At 42.4% G+C, this 14,842-nt stretch overlaps 1 protein-coding gene across 2 annotated transcripts in view; it reads right to left on the bottom strand.

Moving 5' to 3' along the window:
• Positions 1-14,250, bottom strand: part of LOC132383050 (ubinuclein-2-like) — a 64,037-nt gene extending 49,787 nt beyond the window's left edge. The window contains exons 1-7 of one of the 2 annotated variants that reach the window (XM_059953770.1): positions 13,934-14,250; positions 8,905-8,997; positions 7,928-8,029; positions 5,314-5,451; positions 4,039-4,151; positions 2,338-2,848; positions 624-694 (exon numbers count right to left, since the gene is read on the bottom strand). In XM_059953770.1, the coding sequence (XP_059809753.1) occupies positions 624-694; positions 2,338-2,848; positions 4,039-4,151; positions 5,314-5,451; positions 7,928-8,029; positions 8,905-8,997; positions 13,934-14,131 (1,226 nt within the window). In that variant the 5' untranslated portion in view covers positions 14,132-14,250. The remainder of the gene's footprint in view (positions 1-623; positions 695-2,337; positions 2,849-4,038; positions 4,152-5,313; positions 5,452-7,927; positions 8,030-8,904; positions 8,998-13,933) is intronic. The other variant, XM_059953769.1, reaches the window with a different exon arrangement.
• Positions 14,251-14,842: the final 592 nt, after the last annotated feature.

Genomic DNA, 14,842 nt, shown 5'->3' with positions numbered 1-14,842 from the left:
TCTTTCTTGATAAGAGCAGGCTCTATCAGTAACCTGACTTTGTGTATCTTTTTTATAGAGCAGGGTACCTCTACAACCCACACCTCTAGTCTCATCTCATTGATTTGAATACCTGTCTCCAAATAGCTTTTGTAGAAGACATTACCCCAGAGATTCAAATACTTTATTGAACCAAACTGTGATTGTTTAAATGGTGTGTTCCATATTGACGAGAAGAAGTACAATTGTTTGTGTGTTCACAAACAAGAGAAAATCTGCAGATGCTGAAATCCAAGCAACACACACCAAATGCTGAAGGAACTCAACAGGCCAGGCAGCATCTATGGAAAAGAGTAAACATTCGACATTTTGAGTCCAGACCTGGCGAGTCCTGACAAAGGACCTCAGCCCAAAATGTCAACTGTTTACTCTTTTCCATAGATGCTGCCTGGCCTGCTGAGTTTCTCCAGCATTTTGTGTGTGTTGCTCAAGTCATTCTATTAAGTCTTGCCAAACATTCTTGTTATATAGGTACTTGCTACTGTCATAAGAATCATTCTTTAAAATTCTACTAATTTTATTCTGAAAATTGTAAAACAGAGGTCTTGCTTGTGATATTATAACTTTGAAGAAAGCAGACTTACTCTAGCAGGATGGTGTTAATGTCTGGGGTGAAAAATTTCTTCTTTCCTTCCCCTTCAGAAACTTTGCCAACCTAAAGGATACAGATTGTGGTTTAGACACACTTACAAAGTCACAGTATTAAAGACACAGGCTGTCCAATAATAATTCCTGGCCATAAAGCATCCAATTCGGGCCTGGAATTTCTATGTTATTGTAGAATTTGATATAATGTCACGTAACCTGAGATTCAAAATTCAAGATTGTTTAATGTAATTTCTGCACACAAGTGTAAAGGAGAATTAAATAATTGTTATTCCAGATCCGTTGCAGAACAAACAAACACAATAAATATAAATACATATCTTATATACTTAGATTGATTGTATGTCCATAAATTGATGCTAAGGAGTGCCTGTACAAGATTTTCACTACACATATACACATCCAATTTTCTACCCAGAAAAGTAGTTCATCACTGAAAAGTATAAAAAACAATAAGCATCAAATACTTGAGAAAGATGATTGCAAAGATTTTTTGGGATTGTCTAGATAGTCAAGGGAGCTAAGCAACAGATTAATGGTGCAGCAACCATCTCTTTCTATAGCTATGAACTAAAATTCCAGCTTACAGGTTGCTCTGAACTTTACATTGTGTTTACTGCACGAGATTGTGCCTTGCAGTCACAAGTGCTCAAATGAAGTCAAGATACTTTAAGAAAGCAGATAAAAAGATTAAGAAAAATATTAAAAGGCAAGAAAGAAATACTAGGAAAACACAATTAGAGGTCAAGGATGATCTCCCAAGCATTCTGGTACATACAATTTGGTCCACTGTCCTCTCCAATCAGATCCCATCTTCTTCAGGCCTGTGTCACCTCCACCTATCACCTCCCAGCTTCTTACATCACTCTCACTGTCCCCTATCCTCACTTACCTATGACTAGCTGCCCATCATCTGCCAACTCTCGCTCTACCCATTGTCCCCCCACCTTTTTATTATATCTCCCATCTTTCTTCCAGACCTGATGAAGGGCCTCAACGTGAAACGTTGACCATCCATTTCCTTCTACAGATACTACTTGACCTGCTGAATTCTTCCATCTTTTTGTGTAGTGCACTAGATTTCCAGAAACTGCATTCTCTTGAGTCTACGTGTAATTAACTTGTTGGCGCTTGCTGTCTGCATCTCGATAATGCAAAAGGACCACCTGATGAACCAAAGCGATCTTCAAGGCAGATTCATGGTTAAAAACGAACAAACTCCTCTGACGGCTTAGCATGCAAAGGCCACCAATAGAGTGTGTAGTCACCCCTAACAGATGTTCCTCACTATTGAATATGAAGAGAAATCACCAAGGGTTTTTTTATTTAACATACAACTGAATAATAATTTCACTAATCAGTCTATAATAGGGAAGAACAAGGAAAGGTCAACTCAGTCAGATACTATCCAAATAACCGTTTGAAAAGGGCAGATAGGATTAAGTTCAGCTACAATAAATTTTATGGCTGAACAATTCAGGAAATAGGACTGACACAGTTTGGGACTGTTTAAACAACATTAGCTTCTTATTTAGACATTGTGATTAGATTTTACTCACTTTCTCCTCACTCAGGTAATCTCCCCTTAATCATGCCCTTTTATTGTGCTGCAGCTACTTCTGTGCAGATGCTGTCTGACAACATTACCACAGCCCAGAGCAAAACTTTCAATTTTAACACAGTGTTACTTACAGACACTTCATTGATTGAGTTCATAGAACGCAGGGTCTTGAGATCGTGAATGCGTTTTTCAAGTTGGGCGGATATTCCTGATGGCAACTGGGGCACCTGCTTTTGGTTCTGGGTGGGCAAGTTGCAGCTCGAAGACACGGCAGTGTTACTGCTTTCCTCAGGTTCAGAGGCCGGGCTTCCGCTGTGCGTTTCCGCCAGCAGCTTATCTAGGTCCAGATCCCCAAGCAACTCTATGGCATTGGCAGCTTCCTGAATTAAGTCATTCTCATTGGAATTTCCCAGAATTGAAAAGACTTGATCGGAGGCAGCTAGGGTATACTCGGAAATGCTAGTATTCTTCGCGGACTGATCGGTCAGCTGAAAGGCAGGCAGTTGCTTCATGTTGGTCTCCTGCTTCTTCATGGCTTCCTTCTCCTTTTGGAACTTTTTGAGCATTGCAGCCAGCGAAAGTGTGTCACTATGATTCCTCCGCTTCTTTTTCTGGTGTTTGACTGCATTAAGGGCCACCACTCTGAAGAACAATCAGAAGCAGCAGTGTCAAAGTTACAATAGTGCATGATGCTCCATAATCAAATAATGCTCAATTTCTACCACAGGAACATGAGAATTTGAATTCAACTAAAAAAAAACCCTGAAAATAAAAGGCTAATATCAATCACATCCCTGACAGTTTGCTTCATCATCCACTGCCATAGTCGATTGTTTTGTTATTCCTCTCTGTGCCTTGTGGTGTATCGGGCAGCAACCTTGCCGTTTCTTTGGCATCTTTGTCTCTTTTTTAAATGAAGCCGAGTTGCTAACTCGACATTCATCCCAGCACAGATGGAAAGTGTGCAAAGACCCGGCTGGATTTGAACCCGGAACCACTTGCCTGGAAGTCCTGTGCTGATGCCACTATGCTACCAGCCAGCAACCACAGATGACAACGAACATCAATTTCAGTTTCTCATCTCATGCCCAGAACTGACACAATGCAATGTTGGAGGGCTGTAAACTTGAATGGGAGGGTGGAAGCATAGAAGGATCTCAACTTGTGAATTTTCAATTTTCTGAGCAAAGTAAAGGTCCCAAATGGGTAAAGACTGCAACACACCATCTATCCACTTTAATACCTAACTGGTTTTTATAAATGTTTTTAAATTTGCTTCACTAATTGTTTTTTGAGTAACTCTTGCTCCAATCTATTTTTGGGTCTCAATTTCTCATGAAGTGCATTAATAACTTTGTGGTAACTTTCGTCACTCTCCAGGAGAGCCACAACCTTGTCATGGTTTGGAGGCTTGCGTGCCTCAGTGACCCAGACAGCTACATTGGCTGGAGTCAGGGCTTTATGCTTTGCCTCATGGTAGGGTCACCCTTGTCAAAGGGTAGAGGCCGGACCAAGAATGGTCCAGCTGTCTTCCAGGTCTGGGGATTCATCTCAGGGCTAACAACCCTGACTGGTCAAACAAAACGGTTACAGAAACAGCAACTTGAAGGTATTCCTGAGTCTTCACCTGGGACTTGTGTGACTGACAGTAGTGAAAAACTGAGAGTAAGCTAATGACACGATGAAGGAAACCCTGAACAGTGCCAGAGGTGAAGGACATTCATTGCTACCCTAAACGCCAGCGGCGTAACAGACAGTAAGTAGAAAAACGACTTTCATTACCAACGTATTATACTTGATGCAGTCTCAGCAATTCAACATCGCTGACTCACCCAGACTCCTTGGGAACTTTCAGCTTTCTTGGCTTCTTCTCTTTCATCCCCCCTTCATCCTTCCTTCTTTGTTTTTTCACCACCCTGTCTTCACCATCTCTTAATTTTTGTTTCTTGAAAAAAAACACACACACAACAATTTTTCTGCTTATTATGAAGTATTTAAGAGTATAAGAGTTTGAGATGTAGGGGGCAAAAGTTTAGGGGTAACACGAGGGGGGAACTTCTTTACTCAGAGAGCGGTAGCTGTGTGGAATGAGCTTCCAGTAGAAGTGATATCAGCAGGTTCTATATTGTTTTTTTAAAGTAAAATTGGATAGGTTATATGGGCAGGAAAGGAATGGAGGCTTATGGGCTGAGTGCAGGTCGGTGGGACTAGGTGAGAGTAAGCATTTGGCATGGACTAGAAGGGTTGAGATGGCCTGTTTCCGTGTTATAATTGTTATATGGTTATATGGTTATAGAACAACCAAGCACATCCTTTCCAGGTTCTGTGCAAAACATGAAGATGGGAGGTTCATCAATATGTCATTCAAAGACTTTTACAAAAAAGAAAAGTTGTAGCAACATCTCAGAGGACTTCAACTGGAAATATAACCTATGGAATAGCAAGCTTAACAACCAAGTGCAGATTAAAGATTTACACTTGGATGAGTGAAATGAAAGTTTGAAGACAACCTTGCTACTTGGAGGCGTTAGAATTTGGGATGTTTTACAAATAAACATCTACTTGGGTTGTGGTTAGACCACTTCAAAGGGAATGATTAAGTATCTGAAAGATATAAAATGATTCAGTTAAAGGAAGAAAATGGAGCTGGAACAAACAGTTGCAGCTAAAGTGTTCATACTAGATGGCAAACAATTCTGACTGTTGACTGTTTACTCTTTTCCATAGACGCTGATTGGCCTGCTGAATTCCTCCAGCAGTGTTGCTTTAGATTTCCAGCATCTGCAGATTTTCTCATGTATGTGATCATAGCACTTGTGCCCGGCAGCTACATCAAGTGAACATTATTGCAGGCCAGGAGCACATTATAGGCCCATGCTCCACGTCTGCAAACCTGCCTGTAAAGGACAAGGACACTGTAAACATCAGCATGCAGTAATTAATTTGACTGCAACAGAGGGATATTGAAATGAGAGAAGGCTCACCCTCACTAATGTGCTGAGTATTTGGTGGTGGGTGGTAGGGTAGAGGTAGATGGTAGCAAGATTTAAAAAAATTCAAAACTAAAATGAGAAGTTTCACAGAACTAAAATCAAACCATTACTTACTTTTGGTGATTTCAATCTTTTCTTCCCCACCACATCTTCATCTTCGGTGTCCGATGTCTGGCGGAATTGCAGTGTTCCCGTGTTTATGTAAAATCCTCCATATTTCGTTGTCAGCGAGGCTGGAACCAATTCATCATACTGAAAAATAAATTTGGGTCTCAGCTGGAGTTTCTGATGGCTCCAGCGCTGTGAGCTGGAATTTTCAGTCTTGGTTAAGTAGGCAAGTGTACTCTGTTGAAATGACTGCAGCTGCCCAGTCTACATTACTGTCAGCTTGGCAACACCAGTGCTTATTCTGAACCTGCTTCTTGGTACTTGACTACACAAGCTGGAGGTTACAAGTGCAGTTGAGCAACTGGCAAATTGCTCCATCACATCACAGTGCACGGGTGGTGAAGGCAGTGGCAGCTTAAATCAAAGTATTCCTTCGGCCTCGACGTGACCTGTTGACGTAGGAGAGGATGTGGAAATGTTTCCCGTGGGGGCGGGGGGGGGGGGGGTTAAGAAGGTAACTCATTCATTGCACTTGCTCTGTAAATTTATGTATTTATGTAATTTTTTGTTACTTCTCAATAGTATCAACTCTCCCCAATGTTGACAATGGGGGAATTTAGCAATGAAAATGCTGTTGAATATAAAGTAAGGGTGGTAAGATCACCTCCTGGTGGTTTTGGTCACTGGATAGCATGAATGTCAGTTACCACATCTTGTAGACTTAGACCTCCACTGTATGCTGAATACCTTTGCCTAGACATAAAAGGCCCTGGGTCTTGTCTTGAATACAAGATCCACTCAGCCATTTATCCAGCTCTCCACAATAGCTGATGATATCGCCCTTGAGAATATAGACCACTTTCCCTACTTTGGCAGCATTCTCTCCTTAAAAGCAGCTATTGACCCACAGCTCAATCACCATGCTATTATTGCTGAAGCTACTGTCAAAAAGGAAACATTCTCCATTCATACATCTCTTTTCACCATGGCAAATGAAATTTTGAGCTGAATGATCCTGGTAGGATCAAGACTTAGTTTCAGCAAATTAAGTCCTGTTTGTTACCACTGGCAACTGCACACCCATCACTTCATTAATAAATGAAAGTAATCATCTGGGCAACTTCTCGCTTTTTCTGTGCCAGTTTGTTTTTCACTGAACTGGAACAAACCTACAACACTATATGGCAAACATGAGGAAATGATGAAGGGTCTCGGCCCGAAACATTGACAGTGCTTCTCCCTATAGATGCTGCCTGACCTGCTGCGTTCCACCCGCATTTTGTGTATGTTGCTACAACACTATATGTCAAGATGCAGTGAATCCAAATCCTTTCCTATGTCCAGTTCACTCAATCCTTCCTTAATATCACATGAAGTAAACCAGGGGTTTACCCTCGGTCAGTGGTAGGCGACCTTGGCATAAAAAAGATTGGGAACCCCTGAAGTAAAGAGAACAGCCTGAGCACCAGCTTCCCCATTGTAACAAACTGTCAGTAGTTCAGTCAGAACCACATTCATTACAGGCGATACTCAAGTTAAAGTTCAAAGTTCAAAGTAAATTTATTATCAAAGTACATATATGTCACCATATACAACACTAGGTTTGTTTTCTTGCAGTAAGTCCAAGAACCATAATAGAATCAGTGAAAGACCACACCCAAAAGGACGGGCAAACAACCAATGTGCAAAAGACAACAAACTACAAATACAAAAGAGAGAAAAATGACTATTAATGATAAACAAGTAAGCCTTAAATATATGAGATGAAGAGTCCTTGAAAGTGAGTCTATAGGTTGTTGTGGATGATAGTCATTGAGGCAGGTTACAACGTTCTTCTTATGCACCGCTACGATTGAGGCCTGTTTGAAGCAGGTAGGTAACTCAGACTGACAAAATATGACGTTAAAGATATAGCTGAACTCTCCAGCCAGCTGATCAGCACCGGTCTTTAGTACTCAGCCAGGCACCTCACTTGGGCTGGAGACATTCCGTGGGTTCACCCTCCTGAAGGATGCTCTCGTGTCGACCATAAAGACCGAAATCACAGGGTCACAGGAATCTATGGGAATTCGAGAAGGTTCCTCCGTGTTTTGACAGTCAAATTGAGCACAGAAGGCATTGAACTCATCTGGAAGCCAAGGCCTGTTGTCACCTATGTTGCTTGATTTCACTTTGTAAGAGGTGATAGCATTCAAGCCCTGACACAGCTGTCGAACATCCTTTACTGATTCAAGTTCAGTCCAGAAAAATGCCCAACTTATGGACGCCCGAACACAAGTACCCAAAATATTATTAAAATCTAAAGGCTAAGAAAGTTCAAATGCTCATTTGTATGAACAGCAAAACTCTCTCTGCATACTTTGTTCTTTCTTATCAGTCTGGTATGCTTTTGAAGCCTTTGGTTGCAATACTGTGGAGTTGAGGTTACTATATTGTAATTTTTGTGCATTTTCCAACTTGAGGGTAAAATTGACTTTTGGAAGTCTACAAGAATGGAGCCCGCTCATTACTCAAAGTCAACCTGTTCAATTTGCTCTGCTACTGATCAGTCTTGTGAGGACGCACATAAATATGAACTACAGAAACAGGCACCCCGTTATTGCCATGGACTCATACTCACTGCTTCAGAGTTGTCAATAAATGGATCAGTGTCATCATAGCCGTATCCCATGTCAATTAAATCCTGCATGCGGTCTTTCCGTCGCTTGTGGTTCTTCTGACCCTGAAATTCAGGTTAGTTGATTAATTTGCTTGCCATCAATTAAGGAATTAAAAGAGAAAACATGCAAGATTACAGTAAGTCAGTCAATATCCTTCTGCAAGGGTTCCCATCCTTTCTTATGCTATAGACCCCTACCATTAACTACGGGGTCCATGAACCCCAGGTTGGGAACAAGAATGAGGACTTCATGCAGGTTAATGGGATTAGTGTGAACAGTCAAAAAGGTCAGCAAGCTTAAGGGCCTGTTTCTGTGCTATCATCCATATACTTGGTGGCCAAGAATTTCAGGATCAACACTTGACACCAGTTCTATTTCAGAACATACCCAGAAGCTGTCTGTGAGGATTCATTTTTACAAGTCAGGAACAGAGTGAGAAAGGGCCAATGAAACTATCAAGGTACCGAGATAGCATTTTGTTTGGCAAGAAACACTTGTTCAGAAGGGTTAAGTTTTGGTGCATCCTGTCCAGGAGTTCTACACTTTTTCAAATATGGAGTTCTACAGGCTCCAAATAAAACCACTGCTCCACAAATACACAGATCATTTATTCCATGCAATATCGACAATGGTTGAGATGTCAAGCTGAGGCCTTGTTTTAAATGAAGGCAAAAGTCGACAGCTATCCATCAACGAGCAACAGATTATTTTGTCCCGGGGACCTGCTCTCTGTACATTGGCTACCATGTTTTCTGCATCACAATATAGCTGCATTTCAAAGTACTTCATGAATTGCAAAGTGCTTTGAGAATATCCTGGGGATGCTAAATATGTATGTTTATTTGCATAAAGGGAGAAGTGCCATTTTTCCTCAGTGCTAGCTGTTATACCACCTGCACAGAATCTCCACGTCACGCTCTTTTGTGTGTACACTTACATATTTCTCCTCAAGTTTCTTTGCTATTGCTTCCACTTCTTTCCTTTCTTTCTCTTCATCGTTAAAAGGATCATCAGGATTGGAAGTATTTCTCTGTTGAAACAAAAAAAAAGATTTGTTTGAGATGCAAGACAGATGAAACAACTGAGAGGGAACTGTTATCCTGTGGCCTCGCTTGTATACCTGCACTGGCTGACCATTGAGGAACCAAACGAAAGGACCACAGGAGTTCAGGGGTGGCACAGAGCCAGAGCCAGCAGAGCCTCTGCCTCACAGCTCCAGCAAACCAGGTTCAGTCCTGACCTTTTCTGCTGCCTGGGTGGAGTTTGCACGCACCCCTTTTCTGAGTTGCTTTAGCGTGCTCCAAAAATTAAGTGCTGCTTGGCAAGTTAATCGATCAGATCCGGAGTAACAATTATTACGTGCCCCTTTATACCCGTGTTCTGAAAGTGACATTACCCACTGTAAATTGCCACTAGAATCTGGCAGTAATTTACGGAAATCTGTATAGATTAAGATGGGTTAGGGTAGGATTAGTGCAAAAGTAGATGGTTGGCTGAAAGGTCTGTTTCTGTGCTTTGTCTCTCTAAAACTATGCTGATTTATCATTTCTAAGTTGGCAAACAATTGCAACAATTAGGCCAAGTAAGCACAAGGCATGAAAGGAGAAGAATTCAACTATTATTTCCTGAATGTTAAAAGCACCTGGTTCCCCTCAATCATCCTGTGACAGAGCACAATTGACTCCAAAATACATGTGATACCAACAGCATCTCAAAGGGCCAAAAGGTCTCTTCCTATTGTTCTGGTGGGAATATTTCTATTTGACAGCAACCATGCAACATACAGCGCCATTCTTACACTGGACTAAGTGATGAGAATATCTTGAATTCCCAACAACAGAAATCTATTCTAATCAGAATAAAGCACATGCGATGCCCAAGTTAGTACAGTGAAATAGTTACAATGAGATAAGACTACATTTGGTTTTCACACACTTATGAATGACTCCAAGCCCATGACAGGCTGAGTGCAATGATTTCAAAGGTGGCCCTGTAAATCAGTTGCCAAGAGACTGCAAAAGCTGGAACCTGGAACAAAAAAATAAACAAGCTGCTGAAAGAACTCAGCAGGTCAAGCAGTATCTGTGGAGGCAAAAGGTACGTATCAACATTTCCGGTCAAAACCATGCAATAATCCTGCTGATTTCTTTCAGCAATTTATTTTTTGATCTATTTGCCAAGAGAACTGGTTCTGGACCATAAAATGGAGCCTTGCCAATGTCAGGCATGTTTCAAGATTAAACTAAGTAATTACAAAACCAGCTAATGCCCACATTACAGTAGAACTCAAGGAAAAGCAAAAAAAAACAAGCAAGATCAAAGTTTCTGGGATTCATATTTCCAACCTGTTGATACCTGTATTGGAGTTTAACTTGAGTAAACGATTTGGGACCACTAATGAATTTGGAAGCTCTAACTGAAGATAGTCGAGCTACATTTATGTCATGATTGAGAGAAAGCATCATGAAATCCACAAAAAATATCAAAATAAAAGAAAGCCACTTGGTGTCTCATGTTGTGCTGCTACCCAGCCTAAACCTACCTTTTAAAGTAGGGGTTCCCAACCTTTTTTATGCCATGGACCAATAGCATTAAGCAAGAGATCTGTGGACCTTTGGTTGAGAAACCCTGTTCTAAGCAAGGTCCATAGGCTTGCTGATCAGTACTCTTTAAGTACATATCCAACTACTTTTAAAATTAACAAAGTTATGGCCCATTAATACCAATTCCCAATATCAATTAGCAAAATATTATGAAATGTAAAATCTGAAGTAAAACATAAAATGCTACAGAAAGTCAACATATGTAATGTCCATCAAGAGATGCTGTCTGATCTCAAACAAGAGAAAATCTACGGATGCTGGAAATCCAAGACAACACACACAAAACACTGAAGGAACTCAGCAGGCTGGTCAGCATGTATGGAAAGGATTAAACAGTCGACATTTCCGGCCAAGACCCTTCATCAGGAGGGTCTCCTTTGATTAGGTCCCGATGAAGTGCCTCAACTCGAAACATTGACTGTTTACCCTTTCCATAGATGCTGCCTGACCTGCTGAGTTCCTCCAGCATTTTGTGTGTGTATTGCTGTCTGATCTGCTGAGTATTTCCAGTACTTAGTGTTGCATTAATGATTAATATAACCTCCGTAAAGATGCAATGAAACAGTACTGAATTAGTTAGGAGACCAGTCAGTTTTCAACTTGTGAATGCAATAATTGGCAAGGAAATATAAAAAGGAAATTGAGAAAGTTAACTTTTATTCATAGAGCAACTGCCAGAACAGCAGGAAGACCCAATAAAAAGAAAAACACAAAGATGACTTTACATCAGTGTCCACAGTCGAGAAGTCTTTGATCAAAATGTTTGTGCTTGTCACTGAAAATGCTGGCAAAACACAGCAGGTCAGGCAGCATTGTAGAAAGAGAAACAGGGAACCTTTCAAGACAGGGACTCTCCGTCACAATAGCTTTTCCAATCATTTTCTGTTTCTACTTCAGACCTTCAGCATCAGCTAAATTTTAAAAAAATAATTAAGTTCTGAAGCTGCAAAACTCTTCACATAGTTTAAGAAGCAAAAAAAATCAATAGTTGATATCCAGGTCCACAAAAAGATAGTTGGCAAAAATCTACATGAACCAACCACATCAGAGTTGGCATCCATCACAAGAACCAGTAATCAAACCGCAAAACAGAGAAAAAACGTGTAATATTTGGCTATGAGTGAGAGGAAAAATAAGCTGACATTTAAGACGTACAGTAGACTGATTGCATATCAGATGCTTCTGAGTGCATCATGTACTTATTAACAAGGGGGAAAATTTCACAAGAATCAAAATGCCACAGCGCAAGAGTACTACAATATCAAAACTTTTAACCCTTAGTAAAATAACAATATCTGCAGAGATACAGGAATGTTTTCCTCTCCGGATGACAAAAAAATTAAATCCGATGTATTCTTGCATGTGTTTAATTAAGGAGGATGATTCCAACTAACTGTTCAAGCTCTACTAACTAGCCCTTTGCTATCTACTGAGATCCAGCTGATCTCTACCACGACTTCATTTATCCAAATCACGGTATTGAAGTTTGGGCTGACACATCAGTATAGTGCTAAGTGCTTTGCTTTCTTGGATGAAACATTAAACTAAAAGCACTTCACTCTCTCAGACAGACATAAAAAAATCTTTTGCATTAGTTTGAGAATATCCCTTGAATCCTTGCCAATATTTATTCCTGAAATAGCTCTTCTAAACAGGCCATTCTAACACTGCTGATGGTGGGAAATTACAATGGATAAACTGACTGCCGCAGCTCAAATTCTACAACAGGGTAACTTCTATCCTGGTTCGCAAGTGCTCGAGGACGCCCTGAAAAGGATGTGAAAGACATTATTCAAGTGCAATGCTTTGATGGGCAGTTATCAGGACCTAGGTCCTGGCAAAACCACGTCGATAATTCAGGTTTCTCAGTCAATGGTCCATGAAGACCCCCAATGTTAATTCAGAAGGATCATTACTTCAGCTGCCAACCAAGACAAGAGGCAATGAGTCGGTTCAACACAATAACAAAGGCAGCGGCAGTGGGATTCTCTGGCACCTTCTCAGCAAGGGAAGGCATTACTCAAAACAGCAACAAAACAACAATTTCTAGCTATCACTTATTGACCTGCATCTAATGCAGGTCCCAAGTTTCAAGCTTTGATTACAGTGATTAGCAGAACAGGTCAACGCTCAATAAAATATTCAAACACATAGTAGACAGCAAATCTTTGGAGAAGATGAGGAGACAGTCAGGGTAGAGGGAGGTATGTGTCAGCGATAAGACTTGGGGGATGTGGATGAATCGGTCGAGTAGTTGACAGTCCTCCTTCTCCCATGAGATGGAAGAGGCCCCATGCTGATGGTGGACTTGAAGAGCTTTACTGGGACGGTGGACAGTACAGAAGTTCTTGCTGGCAAAGGTGGAAGTGGCTGAGTCTCTTGACCAGCAGAGGATCTGAGGAAATGAGAAAAGGACACAAAGAACGTAGACTATAGTCAAGAGATGGGTCAGAGAGGTGGTGATGGAGTAGGCTTAAAGGAAGAGGAGGAGAAGGAATTGGGGCAAACGGGATGCAGCAAGGGAGAAAGCAACCGCTGTCTATGGTGGGTCAAGTCAGTGATAGAATCAGACTGAATGACTGGGTTAACAGAGGTGATGTAACTCGGCAGTTTTAGTGGGGGCAGGAAGGGTTTACGTCAATGCAAGCATGGACCGTATGGTGTTGGTCAACAGACAATAGGCAGTAGGTGCAGGAGTAGGCCATTCGGCCCTTCTAGCCAGCACCGCCATTCACTGTGATCATACACAATCAGTGCCCCGTTCCTGCCCTCTCCCCATATCCCTTGACCCCGCTATCTATAAGAGCTCTATGTAATTCTATCTGGGTCACAACCCAGTACATTCCATCAGTCAATGGGGTTCACAATGAGGATCGTGAGGAGATTAATGGGGGGGGGGGAGTTACCCATTATGGCCCTTTGGTCAATGGGAAACACAACTTGGCAGGGGGAATATAGTAGATCAATAGGTATTACAACTCAAAAAAGGTTAGTGAAAGATGGCAGAATCAAAGGGGGCCTCAGTGCAAGGGAGTGAATGGGTGAATACTTTCCCAGTGGAGTCCAAAGGGGGAAGTGATGACGGAACCAGTGGGTGGCCTGACCCCGAAGTGAATGACGGCAGGATCAATGGGATGCCCACCAGAGCAGGATCGCGGAGGTAGGATAGGGAGGGAGATCTCGGAGGGGTCTGCCGGGCCAGGTTGGGGTGACAGTGGAGGCCTCAGCGATGAATCAATGACAGCGGGTCCAGCAGGGCAGCAGCTGTGCCCGCAGACCAGGGGAAAGCCCAGCGCCGCTCGGACCGGACCGCCGGACACCAGGTAACGGGGCGCCGACAGGCTGCAGTTCTGCGGTTCCTACCTTGGCCTCCCGCAGCAGCTCGTTGTAGTTGTACTCCGTGTGGCTGCGATCGCTCGGCTCGCTCAGCTTCAGGCCGAAGCGCACGTTGCCCTGGTCGCCCCGCTCCTCTCGCCGCTTCTTCTTGGGGGCAGCGGGAGGCGCGGGCACGGCTTCGGGCGCGCTCACGGTGTTGAAGGCCACCCTCCGGGGTTCTGACATGTCTGCGTGGGGCGAGCGAGGCGGGCGGGCCTGCCGCGCCGCGCCGGGGCCGGGGCCGAGGCCAGGGCCGGCGCCAGGCCGCTGAGTGGCTGCGGGCGCGATCAAACCCCCCCCTCCCCTCACCGAGCCCACACCAGCGCCGCCATCATGCGCGTCCCGACGTCACGGAAAGGCGTACGCTTTGCACGTTACGTCATTGCCATACGCGCTTGCGTCAACTTAAACTAACCGTGCGTCACTGTAACTCTAGTGATGTCATATCTGCTGCTAAAGGTCCACTGGAAACTCTCTCTTCGACAGTTTATTGTACCGAAAGTACATGAATGCACAGATACATTGTATGAAAAAAAACTGACAGGCACATAGTATCAGAGACATCATTTGCAAGAAAAACAAACATAAATTATTTAAAAAATACACAATTTGTACAGAAGTAAACAAAGTCCATGATAGTGCAAAGAGGTCAAAGATTACATTGATGTATTTTAGCATTGCTTTTCTCCACAGGTGTATAGAATGTGTTTTGCCCATATTAGAAACTCCTGCTCCTATTTTCACAGTTCAGAGCCTCCTTTTTGAAAGAGTTAACACCCAGTCTTGCAAATATAAGCTCCAGGCCCTCATCTAAATCTTTATGCATCTTTTGCAGTGCTTCCTCAACCTTTTTCTTAATCTGTCAATTAGAATGTTACACAATACTCTGAGTAGAAC

This window comes from Hypanus sabinus, chromosome 29 (assembly GCF_030144855.1).
Source record: "Hypanus sabinus isolate sHypSab1 chromosome 29, sHypSab1.hap1, whole genome shotgun sequence".
Taxonomy (NCBI): Eukaryota; Metazoa; Chordata; class Chondrichthyes; order Myliobatiformes; family Dasyatidae; genus Hypanus; species Hypanus sabinus.
Note: the sequence above shows the minus strand (reverse complement) of the source record. Positions and strands in the feature narration are given on the sequence as shown.